General features: G+C 63.2%; 1 protein-coding gene across 1 annotated transcript; it reads right to left on the bottom strand.

Moving 5' to 3' along the window:
• Nucleotides 1-1,532: 1,532 nt before the first annotated feature.
• On the bottom strand, nt 1,533-20,965 carry LOC125628179 (protein jagged-2-like). Its single transcript, XM_048833033.2, has 13 exons — nt 20,868-20,965; nt 18,155-18,457; nt 12,203-12,266; nt 11,324-11,578; nt 11,028-11,088; nt 9,610-9,740; nt 9,010-9,129; nt 7,918-8,031; nt 6,959-7,072; nt 6,115-6,161; nt 4,984-5,160; nt 4,456-4,558; nt 1,533-4,058 (listed from the first exon to the last, which is right to left on the bottom strand). Exons 1-13 carry the CDS (start codon nt 20,922-20,924, stop codon nt 3,745-3,747), a joined length of 1,860 nt encoding a protein of 619 aa, XP_048688990.2. The 5' UTR covers nt 20,925-20,965; the 3' UTR covers nt 1,533-3,744.
• Between the last annotated feature and the right edge of the window lie 5,270 nt (nt 20,966-26,235).

Raw genomic sequence — 26,235 nt, forward strand, 5'->3', positions numbered from 1 at the left:
GGGAAGGGGTGGAGTGGGGGCAGAGCCTGGGTGGAGCAGTGAGCCCCCCTCGGTCTGTTGGGAAGTTGGCGCCTGTAGCTCCAGCCCCGGAGTCGGTGCCTGTACAAGGAGCCGCATCTTAACTTCGGTCTCCGGAGCCACAGGTTGCTCGACAATGTGTTTCTAACCCAGCTTGTCTCTCTCCGGCACCCCGGCATCTGCTGAAGCTGCTAAGCCGGGGAAGGGGGCCAGCTGTACTGATGGTTTCTGGGACGTAGACACCTGGCCACGTGGGATCGGGATCAACCCCCCCTTCCCCCCCCGGCTTATTAGCCATGGGGGGGCACCAAACAGCAGTGACTTGTGACCGATCTCGGATCCCCCACCCATTGCTTCCCTATGGATCCCGCCTCTGCTCGGACCCCCGGCACTTTCTCCCTGCTGCTGACACTGCAGACAGGGCAGGTCTCATCCTGCTGGCAGCCAGGGATCCGGTCCAGGCGCCGGTGCTTCAGCTGGCTGGACACCAGCTGCAGCTGGGTAGGGACGGGGGCGTTAGAACAGGGAACGGCTGCCAAGGGCGGTGCCTCCTCCCTACGGCCTCGCGTCCATGAAACCCTGCAGGAGTTTCGCTGTGAATCAGCAGGAAACACGGCACCGCCAACCTGAATTCCTCAGGGTCTGGGATGGGGGCAAGGAGAGCACAATACGTGCGTGGCCACCGCTGCCCGCTTCTGGCGGCAATCAGTACTACCCGACTGTGTGTCATAGCCCCTATAGTGCTGGAAACTAGTGGAGATTCTCCATCAGCCCACATAGTTACAGAGGAGGAGGCCCATAGTTCTCCCCTTCCCCTCTTACCACTAATGCTCCAGTGGGGTTTAAATGGGAAGGGCACGGAGAGGCGCAAGGCCAAGATTTCTCAGCTGCCTCGCTAGCCCCGAGCGCATCCCTCTGACAAGCAGGGACACGACACAGGCTCTGCTCACCTCCTACTGCCTCCCTGCCTTTCCTCAGTGACTCTGTTCCCCTGTCCTCATCTCTGCTCCCTCCTCTCTTTACCCCAGGGGTCCCCTGACTCTCCTGCTGTACTACAGGACAGTGCTTTCCTCAGCATCGCAGGCCACCTCTGGCCACATTGGGCTTTGTGATGCTTCACGTGCTGTGGCTGCAGCTGGGCTAGAACCCAGATCCCTCAGCTCTGAAAGCCTTGAGCTTTCCAGAGAATCCCTATTTGCAGTACAGGGGTTATGACATGCAGCTGAGCAGTTCTGATGCCAACCAGCAGAGGTCAGTGGGGTACTGTGCTGGACGAAGCCATCAGCAAGACAGGCCCTTGGCTGAGGCTGCAGCTTGTGGTACAGTCGAATTTCAGCCTTCATTTTAAAAAAAATGTTTTCTAGCCATAACGGTTGGGATGAAAAGCCAGAAGTCCTGACTCCCGGGATCTAATCCTCTTCTCCCTCCCTTTCCACTGTGCTCAGCCATCTCTCAATCTTCCTCCCATTTGACTGCCCCCCTGCCTCAAGACAAAAAGTCTCACAGCCTTGGGGTGAGGCTTGGAAAATATTTATTCATGGTTCACACTTTTGACCCTGAGCGAGCTTGTCTCACGCCGGGGGCGGGATAGAACCTGGTACAAAAAAGCAAAGAGGTCACAAAAACTCTACGAAGGAATCTGTACAGTATCATACAACAGAGATACATTCAGCACATGCACACACCTGCCACCAGGGGGTGCTGCAATATGCAGCCCCTCCCCTTCAATGCTGGGGGGTGTGCCTTGGCTCTGGCACAGAATGATTTATTTTTCCTAATCACAGGCCCAGTAGGAAGGCAAGGGAGGCCTTGTGTGTGTATGTCAGGGTGGGGCTGGGGAATCTCCAAGGGGTCCCCTAGACAAAAAGCTGATTGAAAATGTTGGGGGTAGAGGGGGGCTTTCCATGGAAAATGTTGACTTCTGGCGGAAACTCAGAATACTGTCATAGCTTGATTTGGAAATGCTGCTGTGGTGCATCATGGGAGATGTAGTTCTGTTGCTACATGATTTACCTCTGTGAGCTGGGCTCCCCAACTGGACTATATCGTCCATGATGCATCATGGCCACAGAGCCCCATGATGCAATCACCTGGCCAAGAGGAGAGGTCATGGTGCATCATGGGAGATGTAGTCAAAGTGCCGTAAACTCTCATTCTCTATTCTCCAGGCTCCCAAGCCAGACTCCATCTCCCACGACTCACCCATAGCTGAGGGCTCCCCAAATGCAACTGCCTCTCCACGAAGGGACTCTGTGGTGCATCATGGGAGATATAGTTCCATTGCCTCATGCTTCCATTCTCTGTTGTCCAGGCTGCCTGGTTGCACTACCTCTCCTATGATGCACTAGGGGAGTCCCTGGCCATGGTGCATCATGGGAAATGTAGTCCAATCGCAAAGCCCCGCCCATAGAGTAGAAAAGCATGAGGCAACTGACCTACGACTCCCATGAGGCACTGGGGTGCCGCATCTAAATTGAAATATTTTGGTGTCTTGGGTGTTTGATTTTTGTGGCATATTCCCTGGGGAGCAGGTGCTTTTCGAGACAAATTTCCTTTGGTTGAAAACCCAATTTCCCCTAGAAAAAATCAGTTTTGATGGAAATTTTCCCTCCAGCCCCAACTACTCCTTCCCAGGTGGGTGGCTTCAAGACAGAGGGGCTTAGCGAGGGACCAACACACGTCTCAGAACAGAAGCAGTTGGGGCTGGGATGGGTGATGGGCAGGGGTGGATGGTGGGGCTTGGAGCTCCTGGGAGTGGGCAGATCTGGTCTCCGTTCATGGAGCACAGACACCAGATTGACAACCGTCAGCATTCAAGGCATCTGGCTGGACAGAGTGAGAGCAGGCCAGGCAGACGTGGGGGGAGCATTGCCCCCCCACACCCTGACAGAGTGCCCCCTGCCTCAGTCCCACCCTGGGACACCCTTGGCGGATGGAGTTCGTTATCCACGGCCCGTCCCTCTGCAGAAGCTGCTGGCTGGGGACAATCAGTGAGGGCTGAACAGGAGGGATGTGGACACTGGTCCCGCTAGGAACTGGGCTGAGTCCTGCAAACTTGCTTCATGCTGACAATGGGAATGAATTTCAGGGGGAACGGAGACGGCGCCTCTAGAGGGAAAAGGCCCCGCATCCCTTTCCCCACCCCCCTGAGCCAGCCAGTCCCCCTTTGCCCAGGGGACCAGGTTGGAGATGGTGCCCCCTAGAGGGGAAAGGCCCCGCATCCCACCCCGCCACCCCTCCAAGCCCGCCAGTTGCCCACAATATAGCAGTTGCATTTCCCTCGTGCCCACTCCACTTCCACTGTGCAGCTCACTGGCCAAGGCCTTGCAGCCTGGCAGGGAATCCTCACCAGGCAGCCTGTTATCTTGTGCTGGAGCTGCAGATCACTGGCAGGCCAGGCTCCTTCGAGGTGGTGACCCAGCTACCACGGGCATCCGGTTCCCCACCCCTGGCGAGCTTCCACCTGTGTGATGAACTGGGGCAACCTCAGCTGGCTGGTCTGAATTACCCCCCTCCAAGGGGCGCACCGCTGGGTTGGTGTGGTGGGGCGAGGAGAGTGAATGTGCCCCCCTGGCACAGAGGGGCGGTTAAGGTGCTTTAGCAGAGCTGGGTGGAATCAGGGGGCATGAGGGTCCCCAGGGCAGGGACGAGCCCACCCCGATTCCCTTATACCACAGCATGGGCGGGGGGCAACGTGGGTCCAGCCCGCTCTCCCCCCACGCTGGATCAGAGCTTGGGCTCCAGGCCGGCCGGCACGTTGAGTCCATTGAGCTTGGCTCTTTCCAGGTTGGAGATGTCCATCTTGGGGAGGCCGTGGGGCAGGGGCAAGGGCAGCCCCCCCTTGTCCAGGGGCTGGCCATGGTCCCCCCGGGTGGCGTTGTGGATGAGGTGCGGGGCGTTGTTGGCCAGCAGCTCCTGTGGGGGCAGTGCCCGGCCTTTCCGGCGGGTCCACAGCACCAGGAGGGCACAGAGCAGGGCGGCCAGGAGGGGCAACAGCGCCAGGGGCAGCAGGGCATAGAGCAGGGTCTGGCCAGTGGCCTCTGCAGGAAGAGAGAGTGGTGAGCAGGGAGCGCCAGGCCCACGGTGCCAGCCGCCCCCTGAATCCCCAGCCCTGGGCCTCTGCCCCATGCCCAGCCTTCCCCCCACCCAGAGATAGCTCCCTGATCCACCCCTCCCTGCCACGGCACCAGCGGGGCCCTGTCGTCTCCTCCCCAACCCACCTGCGCCAGCCTGGAGCTCCCTGCCCCTCTGCCTGGCATGGTGCCCGCCCTCCTCTCCCTGCCCTGGCACCATTCTCAAAACACCTCCCTGCCCCTCCCGCACCTGTCACGAACCCAGAGCTGCCTCCTCCCGCCCCCGTACCTCCCCCATAGGGGCTGCCAATACGGAACCATCCCCAGGGCAGGTTAAACCCCCGCTTCCCACGCCCGGCCATACCTGTGCAGCCCCCCTCCGGGCAGGAGCACACGTAGCTGCCTGCCCCGCCCAGGCACGAAGCCCCCCTGGGGCAGGGGTTCAGGGAGCAGAGATCCAGCCAGACCTAGGGCACAGGGAGAGCAGAGATAGCAGGGCCCAGCACTGCCTGGCTGGCACCATGCTGCGGGGTGGAGGTGGGCAGGGAGATTGCCAGGCCAGGGGGCCTCTGGTCTGTGCAGCCCCAGTGGGCTGATGCAGTCCCTCCGTTCCCCCCAGGCTGGATTTGGCCCATTGAAACCGTACAGCCTCCGTGGGTCAGGTTCACGGTCCCCATTTTGTAGAGGGGGGAAACTGAGGCACAAACGCGGGTTTGGGGGTGGGAAGTGACTTGCAGAGGGCCACGTGGGGGAACCAGCGGCAGAGCCAGCAATAGAACCCAGGAGTCCTGGCTCCCAGCCCCTCCCCCCTGGCTCTAACCTCTAGCCCCCACTCCCCTCCCATCTCTGACATGGCTCCTGCCTCTCCTCACCAGATCCTGGTGGCTCTTACCTCGCAGAAGGGCCCGCTGAGGCCAGGCGGACAGCTACACACCACCCCCTGCCCTGGCATCTCCTGGCACCGGGCTCCGTGCTGGCAGGGGGTGCTGGCACAGCCCCCCAGCTCCGTCTCGCAGGCCTCGCCCGTGTAGCCAGGGGGGCAGGAGCACACGTGCCCGGTACCCACCGCCTGGGGGGGACAGTGGACAGGGAGGAGGAGCATTGTCATTGGCATAGCAGAGACCAGCTCCCCACGGTGACAAGACCCCACAGCGACATGGAAACGGAGCCCCCCAGGGGCAAGCTGATGGTCACAGTCCACTTGGGCAGGAGGGGGCTGAGGGAGGCGGAAACACCCCGTCCTCAGGGGCTGGGGCGTGGCCAGTTCAGGGCAATGCCCATTCCCATTCCCACCCCCCCAACAGCAGGGGGACGGGGCACCATGAGTATCCACGGCCATCAGCCTTTGGAGTCCCCCCAAATCCATCCCCTCTCTCCCCAGCCTTTGGGGTCCCCATGTCCACCCCCTTCCCCATCATCATTTGGGGTCCCCCCACTATCCATCCCACCCCCCCACCAGCATTTGGGGTCCCCCCGGTGTCCATCCCCTTCCCACCCCCAGCCTATGGGGTCCGTCATATGTCTGTGCCCTCTCTCCCCAGCCTTTGGGGTCCCCCGTGTGTCCATCCTCTTTCCACACCAGCTTCTGGGGTCCCCCCAAATCCATCACTTCTCCCCCAAGCCTTTGGGGTCCCCTGTGAGTCCATCGCCTCTCCCCACCAGCCTTTGGGGTCCCCCCAACATCTTTGCCCATCCCCCACCAGCTTTTGGGGTTGCCCCTGTGTCCATGCCCATCCCCCACCAGCCTTTGATGGCCCCCCAGTATCCTTGCCTATTCCTCACCACTGTTTGGGGGCTCCCCATGTCTGTCCCCTCCCTGCAGGGGCTCTGCACATTCTCTGGGGACCCTCCCTTTCCCTGGCCCAGGCTGCAGTGGGAACATCACTGAGCTGCTCTTGGGGTGGGGAGCTAAGGGGGGAGGTGCTGCCTCCAGACTGGGAGAGGAGGGGTGATTCCTGTGGCCGGCGCGGCTCCCCCCCGCATCCCTTCCCAGAGCAGCAGAGTCCGAGGGGCGCACACCCACCTGGCACTGCCCCCCATTGCGGCACCGCCCCTGGCAGCCGTCGTCTCCTGCAGGTGGAGAGGAGCCGGGGGTCATGGAGAGACGAGGCAGCGCGGGGGGCATCCTGGGTGGGGAGCAAGCCGAGCACCCCATCTGCCTTGCAGCCCCAGCTCACCTTGGCAGGGGCATCAGCTGCAAGCCATCATGGGGCCCCGGGACCCACCCCCTTGGTCCCCAGGCATCTGGCAGGGCTCTCCCACTGCCGGGGGCGGGGGGTACGGACCAGCCAGCAGCTTTGGGCCGCTACTGGCTAGGGCAGGATTCAAACTGGCAACTCACATGCCCCATCATGGCTCGCAACCAACACCTGCTGGGGTGGGTGTGTGCACGCACGCGTGTGTTGCCCCCCACACCCTAGTAGTGGAACCGATTAGCATCGGCCAGTGGCAATGGCCTGGGAACGAGTGGCCCGATTCTCGGTCAGGCTTAGGCCCCCTCCCATAGCGGAAAGCGGGGGGGAGCAGCCCCTTGGGACCCCCTGAGCCGGTGGGGAGTGGGCGTAAGGGCTCTGATCCCAGCCCCCCGGTGCAGGCTGCTGTGGCTGTTCTCTGCCCCCCAGGACCCATAGGGGGCAGATCGGGAACGTGGCCAGAGCGCCCTGCGCTGTGGCTAGTCTCACATTCCCAGAAGCTCCCTCCTGGTCCGACTCCGCCCCCTCCCAGCCATGGCCTGGCCCTGCCCCCTCTTGGCCACGGCCGAGTCCCAGCCACCCTCTCCTGGCCAAACCTGGGCTGTGCCCCCCGCCTCACCGGCCCCAGCCCCAGCCCGGCCCCCCACAGCTCTGGCCCACTGGTCGCTCTCTTACTGGTCTCGCAGTTGGGGCCGGCCCAGCCCTCCAGGCAGTCACAGAAGTAGCCCCCGATGAGGTTTTTGCAGCCCTGGGCGTGCACGCAGGGCTCCAGCTCACACTCATTGGCATCTGTGGTCGGGGGGGCTGGGGTCAGGGCAGATCGCGGTCGAGGGGGGGGAGGCTGCTGGCCCCTCATGGGATCAGTGTGGGAAGGTGGGATCAATGGGAAGAGCCAGACGTGTCCCCCCAGCACCCGCCCCGTCCAGCCCTTGGCTTGGGGATTGGGGATCGTGGGCCCTTGTCCTGCTGGGAACTACCCCGACTCACTCACACCACCCAGTGGGCATTGGCTTGCAATGCCCCCAAGGGTCCGGCGCCCAGCTCAGACTGGCCATCGTGCAGTGAGCAGCCCCGTTTGCCAGCCACGCGGCTCCTCTCCCACCACAGGGATGCTGCTGCTTCCCCTAACTCCCCACCGACCACACATCCCTCCGGGCCTCTGTTGCCCTTGGCAGGGTCCGAGCTGGCTGTGGGTCCTTGGATCTGCACAGCTGGGGAGGGCGGGGGGGCACATCCAGTCCTGGGTGCTGTTTGTGGGGGGAGAGTTCACTGCCCCCTGCTGCAGACTTACAGGAAGGGGAGGGGGACAGTACCCACAGCACAAGGGTGTGGGGGGCAGAGGGGAGGTGACTGGGGGGGTGCTGTGTCAGGGCAGGGGGGCAGGAGGGGGGTGCCACGGGGCAGTGTCAGGCTGTGGGGGGCAGGAGGGGGGTGCCACAGGGCAGTGTCAGGGTGTGGGGAGCAGGAGAGGGTGCAATGGGGCAGGGGGTAGTGTCAGGGCATGGGGAGCAGGAGGAAGCTGCCATGGGGCAGTGTAAGGGCATGGGGAGCAGGAGGGAGGTGCCATGAGGCAGCGTCAGGGTATGGGGAGCAGGAGGGGGTGCCTGAGCTCGGTGCCCCAGGCTTAGCCTCACCCAGCTGGCAGGTTTTACCGGTCCATTGGGGCAGGCAGGTGCAGCTGAACCCATCCGGGAGGGGGTGGCAGGTTCCGCCGTGGGCGCAGGGCTCCGGCAGACACTCGTCCAGCCCTGCCAGGGGACGGAGCGGTTAGGGAGGGTGGGACCCCGGGCATCCCCGCAGCGAGTGGGCTGGGCTCAGCCAGGCCCACAGGGCCCCCCAGGGCTGGACCGGTGCCCTCCCTCCAGCCATGGCGTCATGCCAAGCGATGCTGCATGTCCGGCTGGGCGGGGGGGACCCTGGGAGCAAGGCCCGGTCCTGAGGCAGGAACCCCTTCCCTCCCAAGGCCGGTCAGGGACAGCCTGGGTCAGGGATCCTGCACCACGGTGCTATGGGGCGACCTGAGCCTTGGGGGGATCCATCCCCAGCGGGGTCAGCCCCGGCCGCCAGGCCCCCAACAGCCTCTTCCACCCTACCCCCACAGCTTCCTTTGCCCCACTTGCGCCCAGTCCCTCTGTCTGATCCCCTGCCCCCCAACTGAGCCCATCGCGTCCCCCTCTCCCCAGCCACTTGACTCCCCACAGAACTCCGGGCCCCCAACAGGACCTCAACCCTTTTCCCCCAGGGAACCCCAAATCCCTAACAGCATCCCTGGCCTCCAGGTCTTTGCCCCTGGCCCCCTGAACTCCCCATCTCCCTTCCCCCATGGCCTATAACAAGGCCCCTTTAGCCCCCAGTAGGACCCCCATACCCCCTGGTTCCCTCCTGCTGGTCTCCCTACCTTTGTAGCTCCATCCCCCCCAGGCCTCCTTTAAGCCCCCCTCTCCCTCCCTCCTGGTCCTCACCAGGGCCCCCCCAGAATTCCCCCATTCCCAAGAGAACCCCAGACCCCTAACCTTTCCCCTGCAGGCTGCCAGCCACTGCTGCTGGGCCCTAGAGCCTTCATCCCAATTGGGCCCCCAGGGACCAGCTTCCCCCACCCCGTGGGCACCCCAGCACTCACGAGAGCAGCCATGGGGACAGGTGGAGAAGCTGGGGTCCTCCCCAAGCCAGCCCCCTCCCCCACCCAGCCTCCTCCCACCCCCGTACAGCGCCCGCTGCCCCCTCACCCCTCTCGCAGTCCCGGCCCCGGAAGCCCACGGGGCACAGGCATTGGTACTCGTCCGGCTCCGCGTTGGTGCAGGTCCCGCCATTCCGGCAGGGCCGGTGGGAGCCACAGTAGTTCAGGTCTGGGGGGAGAAGGGTTCGGCTCAGCTCCAAGCAAACTCCACTGACCCCGGGGCTGCCCTGCTGGCCTGCCAGGGAGAGGGAACCCAGCCAACTCGCCACAGGGGGCGCTGTGGGGAGCGGGGCAGGGGAGCTGGCTGTGGGAGGAGCCCTCGACCACTTCAGTCCCAGCCTCTCCCAGCAGGGGGCGCTGTGGGGAGCAGGGCAGGGGCACTGGCTGTGGCAGGAGCTCCCGGCTACTCCAGCCCCAGCCTCTCCCAGCAGGGGGCGCTGTGGGGAGCAGGGCAGGGGCACTGGTTGTGGCAGGAGCTCCCGGCTACTCCAGCCCCGGCCTCTCCCAGCAGGGGGCGCTGTGGGGAGCAGGGCAGGGGCACTGGCTGTGGCAGGAGCTCCCGGCTACTCCAGCCCCGGCATCTCCCAGCGGGGGGCGCTGCGGGGCGGGGGCTGCGGGGCGGGACACACCCAGCCACCCAGCTGCTCACCCTTGTCGCACAGCAGCCCGCCCCAGTTGGTGTCGCAGTCGCACTTCCAGGGCTCGGTGCAGGTCCCGTGCAGGCAGCCGGGGAAGGGGACGCACTCGTCGCAGTTGGAGCCCGTCCAGCCGTAGTGACACCTGGGCAGACAGACCCGGCGTGGGGAGAGATGGGTGCACATCGGGGGCAGCCTGGCACGGAGTCGCCCGCAGCAACAGCCACGGGTGTCTGGTCTGGGGACCCCGGGAACGTCTGCATGGGGGCAGCGGGGAAGGAGGCTGCCTCTGCTCATGACCAACCCCCTCCCCCCCCACCCAGGTGGGGTGGGCAGGGGGCAGCTGGAGCTCCAAGCGGGCAGCAGAGAGTCAGGCGATGCCATATGGGTGGTTGTTAGGGAGGGTGCTGGGCAGGGAGACGAGGGCAGCTCCCTGAGTGGAGTCTAGTGGTTAAAGGGGGGCGGAGGGCGGGGAGCCAGGACTCCTGGGTTCTATCTCAGCTCTGGGAGGGGTGTGGGGTCTAGTGTAGAGGGGGGCAAACTATGGCCTGCGGGCCACATCTGGCCTGTGGGACCCTCCTGCCTGGCCCCTGAGCTCCTGGCCCGGGAGGCTCGCCTCCCTTGCAGCCTCAGTGTGCTCTGCTCCAGGCAGCGTGGTAAGGGGGCAGGGAGCAGGAGGGGTTGGATAGAGGGCAGGGGAGTTGTGGGGGTGGTCAGGGAGCAGGGGATGGTGGATGGGGCAGGAGTCCTGGGGGAGCCGTCAGGGGGCGAGAAGGTGGGGGGGGGGGTCGGATAGGGGTCGGGCCATGCCTGGCTGTTTGGGGAGACACAGCCTCCCCTAACCAGCCCTCCACACAATTTTGGAAACCTGATGTGGCCCTCAGGCCAAAACGTTTGCCTGCCCCGGTCTAGCGGTTAGAGGAGGGGGGCTGGGAGCCAGGACTCCTGGGTTCTATCCCTGGCTCTGCATGGGGTGGGGCAGGTTTGCCTGGGCTGTTTCCCTGCCCTGCAAAGCCCCCAGGCGTTGCCAGGGAAGGAAAAACGCCCAGAGTCCCCTTCCCTGACCTGCGCTTCCCCCCTCCTGGGCCCAGTCCAGCCGACCGCTCCCTCCCCAAAGGGCAGGAGGCAGCGGGCAGCCCTGGCCGCCAGCACTTCCTCCCGTCCTGCCCAGTGGAGAGTCTGCCTGGCAGCAGGGGCAGGCCTGGGTTGGGCAGAGGCTGCAGGAGGCTGGGAGGGGACCCCAGTAGCCTGCCAGGGAAGCCACACAAACAGCACCCCACATCCATCTCCGCTCTCCCTCCAGCTCCATCCCATCCCTGGGGTCCCCCCTCCCACTTCCCTAGGGGGCTGAGGTAGGAGGCCAGTGGGGGAGTGGAAGGGGATTATGGAGGGGGCCTGAGGAAGGGGGCAGATGGGGGCCCCTCTCACTCACTTGCATTCTCCAGGCTCCTCGCAGAAGCCATGTAGCTCGTGGCAGCCCTGGTGGCAAACGGCTGTGAGAGAAATGGTGGGGGTGGGGGCATTAGGGGCAGGGAATGCCCCCCGTCACCTCCCCCTTCCTCCATCTGTGGGCACCATGCCCCCCTCCCATTCCCCTGGGCACCACGCCCCCCTAAGCGCCCCCTTCTGTTCCACCCCACTTCCCAGCCCCCCCCCCCCCCATTTTCACGTGCCTCCCATCTCCTGCCCTTCCCTGCAGGCACCGGGCCCCCCCGCCCCAGCACGTACCCCGAGTGCACGCCTCTCCCGTCCAGCCGTCCAGGCAGACCTTGCTGCCCGCGGCGTCGCAGCCGTGGTGGCCGAAGAAGTCGTCGCGGGGCCGGCACAGGTGGTTGCAGGCGGGGCCGTAGTAGTGGTGGGCGCAGCGCACCCGCAGCCGGTACTCCAGCGCCGTGCCCCGCCCGTGGTGCCGGAAATCCTGCCAGCCCTCGCCCGGGTTCAGCATCCCCGACCGCGTCACCCGCTCCACCAGGGACCCCCCGCCTGCCGGAGAGGGGAGCCCATCACTGCCCTGCCCCGGCCTAATGTGCCCTACACCAGCTGCACCCCTCCCGGGGGGCTCCAACACTGACTAGCTCAGGAAGGCCGGGAATGGGACATGGGGCGTTTCCTCTCTAGGGGCACTGGCTCCAATCTGGCCCCAGGGTGGGGGACGGGCTGGCTCAGGGGGGTGGGCAATGGGACATGGGGCGTTTCCTCTCTAGGGGCACTGGCTCCAATCTGGCCCCAGGGTGGGGGACGGGCTGGCTCAGGGGGGTGGGCAATGGGACATGGGGCGTTTCCTCTCTAGGGGCACTGGCTCCAATCTGGCCCCAGGGTGGGGGACGGGCTGGCTCAGGGGGGTGGGCAATGGGACATGGGGCGTTTCCTCTCTAGGGGCACTGGCTCCAATCTGGCCCCAGGGTGGGGGACGGGCTGGCTCAGGGGGGTGGGCAATGGGACATGGGGCCTTTCCCCTCTAGGGGCACTGGCTCTGATCCGGCCCCAAGGTGGGGGACTGGCTGGCTCATTGTGGTAGGGAATGGGACCTGGGGCCTTTCTCCTCTAGGGGGCGCTGGCTCCAATTTGGCCCTAGGACAGGGGGCTGGCCAACTTGGGGTGCCTCACCCGGGGTGCCGGGGCCAGTGATGTTGTCAGCATCCCAGGCTTCCAGGATCAGTGAGTACGAACGCTGGGGGATCAAAGCACAAGGTTAGAGGGGTCAGGTGTCACTGACCGACCCCCACCCCCCAACTCGTGATCCGATTGCCCCAGGGCTGGGGAAGTGGGCAAGGGGTGAGACTGAGCGGCTCTGCGACCTAACACCTCCTGTCCCAGGGTCTATGAGCTCTCATGGCTGGGTGGGGATACTTAACCCCACCGCACAGATGGGGAAACTGAGGCACACAGAGCTGGCATCCTGACTCCCAGCGCCCCCCCCGGCTCTAACCACTAGACCCCATTCAACTCCCAGACCTGGGGATACAACCCAGGAGTCCTAACTCCCAGCCCCACTGCGCTAATCTGCTAGACCCCCACTCTCCCACCCCCAAGCTACGGATAGCGCCCAGGAGTTCTGCCTTCCATTTGCTACGGGGAGGCCATGCCGATCAATTCCTGCCTGCTGTGGGAGGAGACTGATGATCGCTGGGCATTTTCAGAGTTGTACATACTTTGTTGTATGGCAATTGTCTCCTCTCCCAAGAGGTGGCTGCACTGTTACCTAGGTGCCATGCCTGCTGCATGCAGCGTGGGAGCGCAAGGTGCTGCACAAACGGAGGACAGCATGGGAGACAGCCAATAAACCACAGCAATCCACAGGGGATCAGCGTCATCATCCCCATTTCACAGGTGGGGAAACTGAGGCACGGGGCGGGAGGGACGTGACTGAGCTCCTCCAGCAGCACAGCTGGGAGCAGAGCCCGGCTCTTTCCAAGCCAAGGGGGGGCTAGCGGATGGAGGTTGTCAAAGCAGGTCCGGTGTCAGGGAGATGTCTCAAAGGGGTGGATCCTGGAGTTCAGGGCACTGGCGAGGTCCGTCATGGCTCTCCTGTGCCACGCCCTGGTGCCAGCGCTTGAGACCAGAGGGGCAACTTGAAGGTGCCTGGCTGGGGCATGGGCACTGAGGGGAGATGGGCAAAGAGGGGGGTCCCCCTTGCCACCCCGCTTTGGTCCGGAGTCACTCCAGAGGCTTCCGCTCGGAGAAATCCCCGGCCGCCTCCTGCAGCTGCCACTGCCTGAGCCAAAACATTCCTTCTGCCCACGTAACGTTCCAGGCGTGGCCCAAGCCAGGGGGCTCCCTGCCCTCGCCCCTGCCAGTGCCCCCCGGGCCCTGGCAAGGGCGTCAACCAGAGGTGCTGCCTCCTTTAGCCGCAGTGACGGAGCCGATTTCCCTTCTCACAGGCACCTGGGCACCGACCCGTCACCCGCTCCCATGGATACTGCATGTTCCCAGCCCAACCCACCCTGCTGCTCCATCTCCGCTTACACTCAGAGGCTGGGGGCGGTGGGGTCCCCCCTCCCCTTGGGGTTCTGTAACACTTGGGGGAAATAACCACACTGGGGACAGAGCTCAGCCGCTGCAAATGTCACTCCAACTAAAGGAGACTCCCTGCGAGCTGCGAGCAGTATAGGGGCCATGACACACGGAGCAGCGGGTTCAATTGAACCCAGGAGAGGGCAGTGGCACACACACACACACACGCGGTCTCCCTGGGGTGCCATATCAGAGCAATGGGTCCTTTCAGCCTGGTAGCCCCTCCCCTCACTCTCTGACAGGAGAAAGTGGGGGCACCATGCTCCCTTCCCCTCACCCACACTCCAGGGACCCCTGGACGGGTCCCCCCACTAACATCCCCTTCTAGCAGCATCCTGGCCCTGTAGCAATCCTGCCTGACTCCCTGGTCAGTGCCCGGTGAGAGGGGGGAGCCCTGTGTGTGTGTGGGGGGGGCTGCAGCAGAGGACCCCCCACGCTCTGCCCATGCCCAGCAGCCTCGCCCCAGACAGAACTCCCTTATGATTCCAGCCCAGCCTCTTCCACTCTGGAAGGAAAGGGGGCTACCCCATATATGATTGCCCCTCCCCCACCAGCTGCTGCCACCCATCCCCCATGGGGTTCCGCCTCCCCCCACCTCCCCGTGGATGTGGGGAGACCTGGGATGTGCCTGTCCCCTCCTGGAGGCTGGCAGGGGCATGATGGGGGCAGGCATGGACCCGGGGGAGCCGCAGGGCTGGGGCGGGGGGAGGAGGTGGCTCCCAGGCCTGAGGGCTGCCTGGCGGGAAGGCAGGGGTCAGGCAGCCCAGCAGGGATCAAGAGCCGCCTCTGCCCTCCCCTGGGTGGCAAGATGCCAGCGCAACTGGGTCTGTGCCGCCCAGCGTCGGGGAGAGCCACAGGCGGAAGGATACAAATGGGGGGTGGGGGGGGGCAGTGAAAAGCCCCTAGAGGAGGAAGGATATGAGCAAGGTGAGTAAAGGGGCCTCTAGAGGTGGAAGGATACAAGGGGGGGAGCGAAGGGTCCCTAGAGGGGGAAGGATATGAGCGAGGGAGGGGGGCAGTGAAGGGGCCCTAGAGGCAGAAGGGTATTAGTGGGGTGGGGGGGAGTGAAGGACCCATAAAGATGGAAGGATACAAGGGAGGGGGGCCAGTGAAGGGGCCCCTAGAGGTGGAAGGATATGAGGTAGGGTGGGTGATATGGTCAACATGTAGGGCCAAAGCAGACACAGTTTGTCCTGGGCGCCTCCCCCAGCTGAGCCCCAGGCATGGCCCCCCCTCTCCCCCCCCCGCGTCAATTCTCCAAACACCCCTGCAGCTGAGGCAGCCCCTGTGTCCACTGGCAGAGCAACGCCCCCCAGCAGAGGGGGCACGTGACAGCAACCAGCAGGGTCCCCACCACCATACCAGATGGGGGCCCAGGAAAGGCTGGAGCAGAGGATGATGGGTAGCTGTAACCCACTGTCCTGTCAGCGCTAAGCTGGGGGCTCCGGCGCTGTGAGCTTCCCCACAGCAGTGCCCTGTCCCTGCCCAACCAGGGACTCTGGTAGTGTGAGTTTGTTTCCAGTGAGTCTCATCTGGCATTTCCCAAGGCACCGCTGAGGGACAGCTCACCGCACCCGAGGCCCCGGTGGGGGCACTGCTGCGGGGAAACTCGCCACACATACTCCCCTAGCCCAGCCTATAACAGTTAGCACATCCGCGCCCCTGCTGGCTGGTTCAAGGGCACAGGATGGGTGCAGGGTAAGTGTCTTCCTTGTAATTAGGGAAGTTATTTAATTAAGTTATTTACCTTCTGCTTCCCCCCTGGGTGTGGGTGTGGGATGGGGGCGGGGCCGCAGTCCCAGGCAGCATCTGGTACACAGGCCCCATGGGCTAGGTGTGACGGGCTGCACTTCCCACTACTGGCATCTGCCAGAAATCCTGTTCCATGCAGGGCCGGACCTGCCTGGCGCTGCAGAGGGCCCTGGGCTCCAGCCCCACCCAGGGTCCATCAGCAGCCCCCGCCACAGTGGGGTGGCTCAGAGGGTGGGAGTGGGGTACGGAGTAGAATGATGCCCCCCACCACGGGGCGCGGGCAACCTTGGCCTATCTCACACGTGTGTGCACTGACATGCGTGTGCTCACAGGCTGGCCCTGCGCGGGCTGCACTGAGCAGTCGCAAAGGGACACTGTCCTACGGTGAGGTAGCAGTTACTGCTATAAAGGCAATCTCCAGCCGGATGCTAGGGGGCGCTGTCCTTCACTGGGCCCCGCCCCATTTCCCAGCACCTCAGCAGGATGCTAGGGCGCGCCGTCCCCCTGCACCTGGCCCTGCCCCATTACCCAGCACCTCAGTCGGGCGCTAGGGAGCGCTGTCCCCCCTCACCTGGCCCTGCCCCATTTCTCAGCACCCCAGCAGGGCACTAGGGGGCGCTGTCCCCCCCCCACCTGGCCTCACCCCATGTCCCAGCACCTCAGCAGGGCACTAGGGGGCGCTGTGCTTCTAGGCCCCATCTCCGGCTCTTCCCCGCGGCCCCCTCCAGCCCATCCCCCCATCTCAGCCCGTGACTCAGTGCTGGGGCCCATGGCATGAGGCCCCTGGGCACAGCCGGCAGCCAGTATCTCAGGCACGCTCTAAGGGAGGTTGGGGCTGCCCTGCTGATGAAGGGCCCCGGGCCGAGCAGCAGCCATGGCCAGGTAGACAGCGGCGAACTCAAACCCGTGCCGGGGGCTGGAACCTGGGGCGCAGCTAGGGCTGGGTGCTGGAAATGGGATTGCAGCGGAGGGATCTTGTGGGGGGGGGGGGGTACAAGGAGCTGGGCAGGAGTGCAGGCGGTGTGGGGGGAATCTCCTGGCTACTGCAGTCCCAGACTCTCCCAGCAGGGGGCACTGTGGGGAGCAGGCCAGGAGCTGGCTGTGCGGGATGGCGCGTGAGCCCAGGACCTGGTCCTGGCGCGCTGAGATCCGCAAGCAGCGTTGGATCCTGGCCCTGGGAAAGGTCACGCAGGGCGGGCCGCTGACCCCTGGGGCCGAAGCCCGGCCAAGGCTCCAGGAAGCCCCATGCCACCAGGGCGGGTCACGGGCCCCCAGCGTCCCTCGGCCGGAGGTGCCTGGGCCAAATGAGTGGGCAGAATGAGCCTCTCTGCATACAGATCAGCTGGGCCTTTTGTGTGCATTCATCTCTGCCCGGCCCTCTGCCCACAGCTTCACCGAGCGCATCGGAGAGAGCCGGATGGAGATACCAACTCTGGGGGCAGGGGGGAGTGGGGTCCAGTGGTTAGAACGGGGGCGAGGGGGGCAGAAGCCAGGACTCCTGGGTTCTGTTGCCAGGTTTGCAAGTACAAGATGGTGCCAGAAGCTCCCTTAGCCCAGTGCAAGGAGGATGCAGAGAGCTGGGGGCAGGGGGGGGGGAGGGGCGGTTATGAGGGGAGGCCCAAAGCAAGGGCAGCAGGGAACCCCCCCCCCCAGCTTCCACAGAGAAGGGGTGAGGGCAGGGAACGCACAAGCAGAGAGATCGATCCAGCCCCTGTGAAGGGGTCCAGCTTCTCGTGGGCTAGGGAATGGGCAGTGGGCTGGGAGCCCTGGGTTCTGAGCCACTGCCCCATCGTGCCTCAGTTTCCTCTCCCCACTCTTTGTGCTTTCAGACTGCGAGCTGTTCAAGGCGGGGACTGTCTCGTGCTCTGTGCCTGTGCTGGGGGCTGCCGTGCGACGCCTGACAACGCTGCCCGATGGAAGTGGTTTTGGAATGGAAGTGGGAGAGCGAAGGGCCGGGATGCCGGAGCTGGCCGGATCCCAGGATCGATAAATCACGGAGCAGGCGGGGCCACCCACTAATTCATAGAGATGGAGAGAGATTTAGCATCTGCCACAGTCTCCTGGGGATCCGGGCGAGACGAGAGACCAGACACACCACTGTCCGCAGCTCCACCCCACTGGGGGCCTCCTCGCACCATTGCTTGAGAGCTGAGCTACATGGCCCAGCAGTCCTGACTCCCAGCCCGCCCTGCTCTAACCACTAGACCCCACTCCCCTTCCAGAGCTGGGATAGAACCCAGGAGTCCTGGCTCCCAGCATCCCCCACCCTAACCACTAGACCCAATTCCCTTCCAAGGCTGGGGTAGAACCCAGGAGTCCAGGCGCCCAGCCTGTTGCTCTAACCACTCAACCCCACTCCCCTCTCCACATCTGTTGCTCACAACTGTGATGACAGTTCAAGAAGCACGTTCTGGGAGTCCTGGGCGGCTTACAGCAAGGATCACTCTCCCAACCCATCCTTGCTCTGAATGAAGCCTCTGGAGGGGACCCCAGGCCGAGGCGTGATGGATGGATTGGGGCTGGCAGGGCGGATGGCCCCATCTCCCAGGGGCTCAGCCAAGGATGCTGGCAGCAGCCCCAAGTGGAGAGCTTGGGAGAACCCCAGGGCCTGTCTGCACCCAGCAGCCTGGATAAACCCCGCCCTTGCACACCCCGGCCAGATAAACCCTTCACCCTTACACACCCAGGCCAGATAAGCCCCGCCCCTTGCACACCCAGCTCAGCCCAGAGCTGCTGCTGCCTAGGCTGACACCGCAGCCCCCGCCCCCAGTGGAAGAGCTCAGGGGCCCTTACCGGCCAGGCGAACTGGAACGGCATGGTGATCCTGCCTGCATGCTCTGCGCCCTTCCTGGGCTTGGCCGCGAAGGTGTTGCCCCCCAGCACGGGGGTGGCGCCGGCCCCCAGCACGCAGGGCCCCCCAGGGAGGACACGCAGCTGGTACTCCTTCAGGCAGGCCCGGAAGTAGGTCCGACACTGCTCCCCACCAGGACATGGTGGCTTTGCCCCGCCCCGGCAGCAGTGCCCGTCTGCCAGCACCCCCTGCTCGTTGTGCAGCAGCCGGATCTGCAGCTCGAAGGTGCCAGCCGCTTCGGGGACCTGGAAGTGGAGAGGAGCAGGTTAGAGTGGGTCAGAGTCCCCCCCACCTCCGCATCTCACCTCCTGGTCACTGTGAGCGCAGAACCCCCCTGCTCTGAAAGCCCAGCTCTTCCCATTGTGCTGCAGGCACGAAGGGAGAATCCCTCGCCAGCTCTGAGCAGTAGAGGGCCCATGACACACACAGCGGTGCTGATTCCATCCAGCAGGGGGCAGCGGCATGTGCACGCTCTTTGCAGTAGCAGAAGCAGCCCCTCGCCCGTTGCCAGCCCCAGCTGTCGTCCAAGGTGAATAAAGCCTGTGATGTGGGGGTTCGCGATGATCTCGGACCTCCAAGCAAGCAGTGGGCCGGGGCGAACTCCCGCTGGGCATCACTACGAGGGATTGATTGGGGCCTGGGAACTGGACCCAGCTCAGGGAATTCAGAGAGATGGCTGCCAACTTCTCTCCCGGACCTGGCTTCACCCCACAGTTCTGGGGCTTTCCAACGGCTCCATGGGGATGCAGCCACCTCTAGGGTGGAGGGCAGTATCCAGGCAGCGTGTAACGCTGTGGGGAACATCGACCCTGACACCCAGGCAGCTCATGCAGTCCCTAAGCCCTGAGCCCACCCCACAGAGCCCCCTTTCCTCAAGGGCTGGGGTGTGGGTCGAGGCATTCTGCACCTGCTGCTGTGCCCCTCACGTCAGCCCCTCCAGCTCTGATCCCAGCAAGCCCAGAGCTGAGCGCAAGGAAAAGGGGGCAGCAGGGGGAGGGGGGCAGGGAATATTCTCACCCCACCAGATCTTGCCCCGCCCCAGGGCGCCAGGGCCCCACCACATCGCTGCAGGAAGGAAAACAACCTCCCAGGGAACTGCAGGGCGTTGCTGGTGGTTTCACCTCCACTCTCCTTTCCTCCGAGGGAGGGGCGCCTGGGCCTTTGATGGAGTCTCAGCAGCTGCCCCCTGGGGTGTCCCCCATCCCCTCGCAGACCCACCTGGCCCCCTGGCAGGTCCCCAGCCTGTGCTGATGCCAGGGCTCAAACCCTGATCTCCCAGGGAGATTGGTTCGGAGGAAGGGGGGAATTGGGACCGGGCACCGTTTCTGGCTCAGGGCAGGGAGACGCCAAACCCAAGATCCAGTGGGCCCCGCCCCTCCAGCTCAGCCTCCAAGCCCACCCCGAGGAAACAGGATCCACCGTTAGATGGAGTAGCAGGCCCAAGGCAGCAAACATACTGAGATCCTCGCCCCGTGCTAAGGTGCAGCTGTCTCTGGCGTGGGGTGCAACAGCTGTTTATACAGGGATCCCTCACCCAGCACTGAGATGCAACCACCTCTGGGGTGGGGCACAGCCACTGTTTAACAACACGGGACTGCCAAGAAGATGCCTCCAGCCAGCTGAGTCCGCAGCGGGAACGGGGGCAAGTCGGATGGAATCACCGTCAGCGAATTTAGCCAGCGGGACGCCTGGGGTCACATTTGCGACAGGCCGGGCGCTCCAGTCGCTATGATCCTGGTCGAGCGTCTCACTTGAAAGCCAGCAGCACCCTCCAGGACCACGGCACCCGCTAGCACCCTGCGGGGCTCTGCACTGACCCGGAGGGGAGAACGCCCCTTCCTGAGCCCCCGGCCTGGCTCCCTGCAGCCCCCTGTGTTTCCTCAGAGGTCTCCCATCCGAGCACCGAGCCAGCCCAGGCGTGGCAGACGGGTGCCGGCTGGAATGTGCCAGAATGTGCCGGGCAGGGCTCAGACCCATGGGCAAGGAGTGGCCTGGTCACGGAGGTGCTTGCCCAGCCCCCCCCTGCTTCCCCCCCCCCCCCGCTCTCGGCAGAAACAAGAATTCAGGGGGCCCCTTTCCCCAGCACCAAATTCCCTTCAGTGTCTCGAGGGCGAGGCAGGGCCCAGGTGCCCCACAGAGGGCTGGGCCCACTGGGCAGACAGGCTGGTGCGGGATGGGTGTGAACGGACCGAAGGGGAGCGGGGAGGGAGGGGCTCTGACCCATTGGATGGGCTCTCACCAGCCGGGGTTCCCAGCGTTTCCCCTCACGTCAACTTTAAATCCTACCACTGCAACTTACGCCACACCCCATCAGGGGGACGGGGGGGCAGGGCTACGGGGGGTGGGGGGACCCACGCCTGGAGGCCACCCATTGGGGTGCCTGCCTGGGCCAGCGACCCCCTTGCTCCTTGCCAATTCCAAGCACCCCGTGGGCAGGGGCGCGGCCTTCCCAGGGACCCCTGCTGTGCTGTGGGGGATGTGGGCTCCCCCTGCCAGGGGGACCAGCCCCCCAGGGTCCCCCTGCCCCCCCCCCCCCCCCCAAGCCAGGGAAGGGCTGCCCCATGGACCCAGGCTTCCGGAGAGTGGCAAGTTCCCAGACAAAGGGCAACCCAGGGCGGGGGGGGGGGCCTGGGGGTCTGGGGGGGGACGACTCACCTGGGGCCACATCTGAAGCAAGAGGAGGCAGAGAACCCAGCCGCTTCCCGGCCTCATTGTCTCTGGCTGGCCGCCTCCCGGCGCGCTGGCTCCCCCGCCGCACCTGCCCCCCCGGCCGGCCCCCCCGCCGCCGCCCGCCCCCCCAGGACAGGGGCGTCCCAAGCGCGCTGCTTGCGGGGCATATAGAGGCCGGAGCCACCCCAGGCACTGGCTGCCTCCCCAGCCCGGTCCCCGCGGCGCTGAGCGGCTCCCAGCCGGGTGCGTTCGCCGGGAGCCGCCTGACATCATGCAGGATGGGGTGGGGCCAGCCCCGCACCCGGCCAAGTCATTAAGAACTTTCCCTGCTAATGAAAGGAGGAAGCTGGTTTCCTCCCCCCGGCCCCCCCCCCGCCCACGGCCTTCGCTGGCAGGAGCAGGCCGGGGGGGGGGATAAGGGGTTCTTGGGGAAACTGTAGGATCCATCCATCCCCCCCTGCACACACACACGGGTCCATCTTTCCATGTATCTATCCATCCATCCATCCCCTCTGCGAATCCATCCATCCCCTCTATGCATCGGTCCATCCATCCATCCATCCATCCCCCCCCGCATCGGTCCATCCATCCATCCCCGCTATGCATCAGTCCATCCATCCATCCCTGCTATGCATCGGTCCATCCATCCATCCATCCCCCACCATGCATCCACCTATCTCCCCCCCCCGCATCAGTCCATCCATCCATCCCCTCTATGCATCCATCCATCCCCGCTATCCATCCATCCATCCATCCCCCGCTATGCATCCATCCATCCCCCCCCCACACACATCGGTCCATCTATCCATCCATCCATCCCCCGCCACGCATCCACCCACCTTCTCCCCCCCCGCATCGGTCCATCCATCTATCCCCTCTACGCATCCATCCATCCATCCCCGCTATGCATTGGTCCATCCATCCATCCACCTATCCCCCCCCCCCCGCATTGGTCAATCCATCCATCCCCTCTATGCATCCATCCATCCATCCATTCCCCCTACACATCCATCCATCCCCGCCATCCATCCATTCATCCATCCCCCGCCCACACACATCGGTCCATCTATCCATGCATCTGTCCATCCATCCATCCATCCATCCTCCGCCACGCATCCACCCATCTCCCCCCCACACATATCGGTCCATCCATCCATCCCCCCTACGCATCCATCCATCCCCCCCATGCACCCATCCATCCCCCACCCATGCATCGGTGCATCCATCCATCCCCCCTATGCATCAGTCCATCCCCCCCTTATGCATTGGTCCACCCATCCCCCCATCACATCCATCCATACCTCGCGACTACGCATTGGTCCATTCATCTATCCCCCATATGCATCAGTCCATCCCCCCTGTGCATTGGTCCATCCATCTCCCCCAATACGCATCGGCCCATCCATCCCCCTTATGCACTGGTCCATCCATCTATTCCCCCTATGCATCAGTCCATCCATCCCCCATATGCACCGGTCCATCCATCCACCCCACATATGCATTGGTCCATCTATCCATCCATACACACCCCCTCCCACACACATCAGTCAATCCTTCCATCACCCCTCCTACCCCCATCCATCCATCCATCTCCCATAGGCATCAGGAGTCTTCTTCACTTCCTGTCCTAAACTGTCATGCGGGGGAAGAGGTGACTGTTTTAACGCTGGTTGAGCAATCTTGGTCTAAACAGCTGCCCTCTCTCTGCGCAAAGAAATGAGGACAATGGGTGTGTGATTGAAGAATAAATAGCTGCCACATCCACCCCAGAGTTGGCTGCATCGCAGTGCAGGGTGAGGGATCTCTGTGTAAACAGCTGCTGCACCCCACCTCAGAGGTGGCTGCATCTCAGTGCTGGGTAAGGGATCTCTCTGGGTCACTGGTTAGGTGTTTTGGGATCCTCCAGGATCACTCGTGCTGCACACACAGTAAAGTTACAGCCAAGTGTCACCCCTAAGAGCACTTAGAACAACAGGGCCAGAGAGACGCCCTGGGTGACCCTCGCCTGCCCGGAATGGGAACTACAGAGCCTGAGAAAAACGTAGGGTTGGTCAGTGCCCAGCTCTGGCTCTGCGAGCTTCCCCGAGCAGTGTCCTGTCCGCGGTGCTCAGGTGAAGACTCCAGCGCTGCGAGCTTCCCTACAGCAGTGTCCTGTCAGTGCCCAGCTGGGGACTCTAATGCTGTGAGTTTCCCCAGGGCAACGCTCTCTTAGTGGCCAATGGAGACCCAGGTGCTGTGAACTTCCCCACAACAGTGCCTGGCCAGGGAATCCGGGATGGAGAGCTTTAACTGCGGCAGCTGGTGCTCCTGGCCAGTAGGATTGTATTCCCAGCCCCTCCCCCTCCCCTACAGCCATCCCCGCCCCCTTCTGCGCCTTCCCAGCCCCTCGGGAAGGATTTCACAGCTCAGCATCTGTGCCCCCCTCCCCCCGACAACAGCTTGCCCCGGCCTCACGCAGCCAATTCCCTGATGCATCCCCCAGCGCCCTGCACAGACAGAGCTGTGTGCTGGCTCCCCCTGCTGGCCATGTGTGGCATGGCCCACGCCAGAGCAGACTCCCCACGCCTGCCCTAGAGGGGAAAGGCCCCGTGTCCCATTCTCCCCCCTCCCCCAGAGCCAGCCTGTCCCCCACCCTGGGCCGGATCAGAGCCGGAGCCCCCTAGAGGGGAAAGGCCCCACATCCCATTGCCTGCCAGCCAGTCCCCCGCCCTAAAACCGAGCTGGCAGCCCTAGAGGGGAAAGGCCCCTTATCGCTTTCCCCACCAGCCAGTCCCCCGCCCTAGGGCCGATCTGGCAGCCCTAGAGGGGAAAGGCCCCATATCCTATTCCCCACCAGCCAGTCCCCCGCCCTGGGGCCAGATCGGAGCTGGCACCCCTAGAGGGGAAAGGCCCCGTGTCCCATTCCCTGCCCCCACCCCCACCCCTACCCCCAAGCCAGCGAATCCCGCACCCCGGCAACTTTCTAGTAGCGTTCCCCAGTCTGAGTGCCACTCACAGCCCCTGACCCCGCTGTTATGGTGTTACTGACATCGCCATGGAGCTCTTGTTGCTGGGCTTCTGCTGGGTTCCCCTTTCTACAATGCAACGCCTCGCAGTAGGACATTACCGAAAATCCCCTGCTTTCAGCATTGGCACTGGGCAGTATGGGCAGAATTCACTGGGGCAACCGTGGCAGTGGGCCCCTGTGATGCAGAGCCCATGGGGGCCAACTGGCAACTCAGACCTGACAAACTCACTAAACCTAATACGCTGCTTTCACGGTATTCATGCACATGGGGTAGCAAGTGGGGTCTCAGCTGGAAGCTGGTAACTCACCCACACTCATAGTTAGGGCCCTACCAAATTGCTGGCCATGAAAAATGCATCACGGATCGTGAAATCTGGCCTTTTGTATGCTTTTATCCAATTACAACACTGGGAGATTTCAGATTGAAATAGCTGAAATCATGAAATTTACGATTTTAAAAATCTGATGACTGTGAAATTGACCAAAATGGACTGTGAATTTGATAGGACCCCTGCTCATAGTCATTGTAAGATGTGCGTACGGGTGATATTTAAGGAGTAATGTAACTGTATGGGAAATTATGCCCTGGGAATTAAAGTGTGTTACCAGGGGATCATAGGTCTCGGGTATGGCCCAGGCGAGCGGGAGGGAATTGTCTGCCCCCTTGCTGGCTAGCTCATTACAGAATGAATTGCTCAACTGTCCACCATTGCAACAGCCCAGAAAAGTTACGGAAAAGCATCAAAGACAGACTATGAACATGGCAACCGCTTGAAAGTGAAAAGGAAGGAAAGGACAGGGAGGGGATTGCTCCAGCTGAATAAAGACGAAAGAGACCAGGTCGGGGGAGGCAATATCTTTTACTGGCCCAACCTCTGGCGGTGAGAGGGACCAGCTTTCATGCTTTTCTCCAGGGCTGGGAAAAGAGGCTCGGGGTGGCACAGCCAAATAACGGGCGGAACCGATTGTTTAACGTAAGCAGTTAACATGTGTTGCAAGGGATCATGCCAGGGGAAAGGGGCAGTTAACACTTCACCAATCGTAGGACAAAGGGGGGTTAGTGGGTTATCGACTGTTGTTATGAGCCACAGACCCACTCCATGATTTCTGGTGTCCAAAAAGCTGGTCCAATCAAAGGGATTCCCTCCCCCAACTAACTTCTCTAATACCCTAGGACCAACAGGGCTACAAAGCACCCGGCAAACAATAAAGACGAGAGACTGATCCCGTACAGTGCAGGGTGGAGGGACCTGAAAGACAGGGTCCTGGCTCCTGGGGGCCAGCAAACACCGTGAAAGACTGAACGTTGGGGTGAGAATTGGGGGTGACTTTAGTGCCGGGAAAGGGAACTAGTGCTAAGCGTCGGCCCTAATTCACCCTTCACGCTTTTGCTTTGTATCTCACCGTTTATTCCCATCACACACTGGTGTTCCTGGCTGGATCTCTAGTCGGCCTGAAAAGAAATGTCCTTATGGGATTGACCTCAAGCACCGTGCGTGATGCAGGAGCGGTGGGCTAGGGTGGCACTGGTTACTGGGGAACATGGCTCCTTTGGGACCAGGAGCTGGGCTTTCTGAGGGGATCCCGTGATCAGGGGCTGGGTACCCCAGGGGGATGCTTGGAAGGGATTCAGGGGCTGGGGGAGGGCATCTATTGTCAACTGGCTGGGCAAAGGCAGGCATGGTGGAGCCCCCTAACACGTCGGGTCTCAAACAACCTTTTGTCAGCGCATAGGGCTTGATCAACTCTCCCATCAACCCGTTTGTCTCTCTAGGGAAAGGCCGACCTTGTGGTTCAGCTGCTGGAGGGATGTCAGACACCTGGGACATAGGTCCAGCTCTGCTCGTGCCTGTGGGTGAGTCATGTCCCCGCTCGGTGCCTCGGTTTCCCCCTCCCACCCTTTGCCTGTCGACGCTCCTTGGGGCAGGGACTGTCTCTCACTCTGCTGGTTGACTTTGCTATAAAGCAAATTATTTATTATTGATGGCAACTCAAGGGGCAGATGGGGCCGGAGCGGCAAACTTTGACCCTAGTTTCCCACCTCCCTCATTGCCCCTGTGTGGCTGAGATCAAGTGCATCTGGGCCCAGCCCTGGGTAGAGAGTTCAGGATTGTGGCCCCCCTCAGGATGGTTTGTGGTAGGCGACGCGAGGGAGTGGAGGGAGACCCAACAAACTTGTGAGGTGGGGGAACTGTCAGACTCCACCCCTCTGCACTCCATCAGATGGGAACCAGATCGGACGTCAGTTTCACCAGCACGAAATTGACTTTGAAAGAAATGTCCATTCCCCAGAGCAAGGGGGAGCATTCTCAGGGGAGCTTTGTCTCCCCTGCAGCGGGGTCCCCC

The sequence above is a fragment of the Caretta caretta genome, chromosome 23, assembly GCF_965140235.1.
Source record: "Caretta caretta isolate rCarCar2 chromosome 23, rCarCar1.hap1, whole genome shotgun sequence".
Lineage (NCBI taxonomy): Eukaryota > Metazoa > Chordata > Testudines > Cheloniidae > Caretta > Caretta caretta.

Coding starts and splice junctions, on each gene's coding strand:
- LOC125628179 (XM_048833033.2), bottom strand. CDS start 20,924: ATGAGGCCGGGAAGCGGCTGGGTTCTCTGCCTCCTCTTGCTTCAGATG. Junction 11,579..12,202: donor CACTGGCCCCGGCACCCCGG/GTGAGGCACCCC, acceptor CCTCTCCGGCAG/GCGGGGGGTCCCTGGTGGAG. Junction 4,059..4,455: donor CCCGGAGGGGGGCTGCACAG/GTATGGCCGGGC, acceptor CTCTTCCTGCAG/AGGCCACTGGCCAGACCCTG.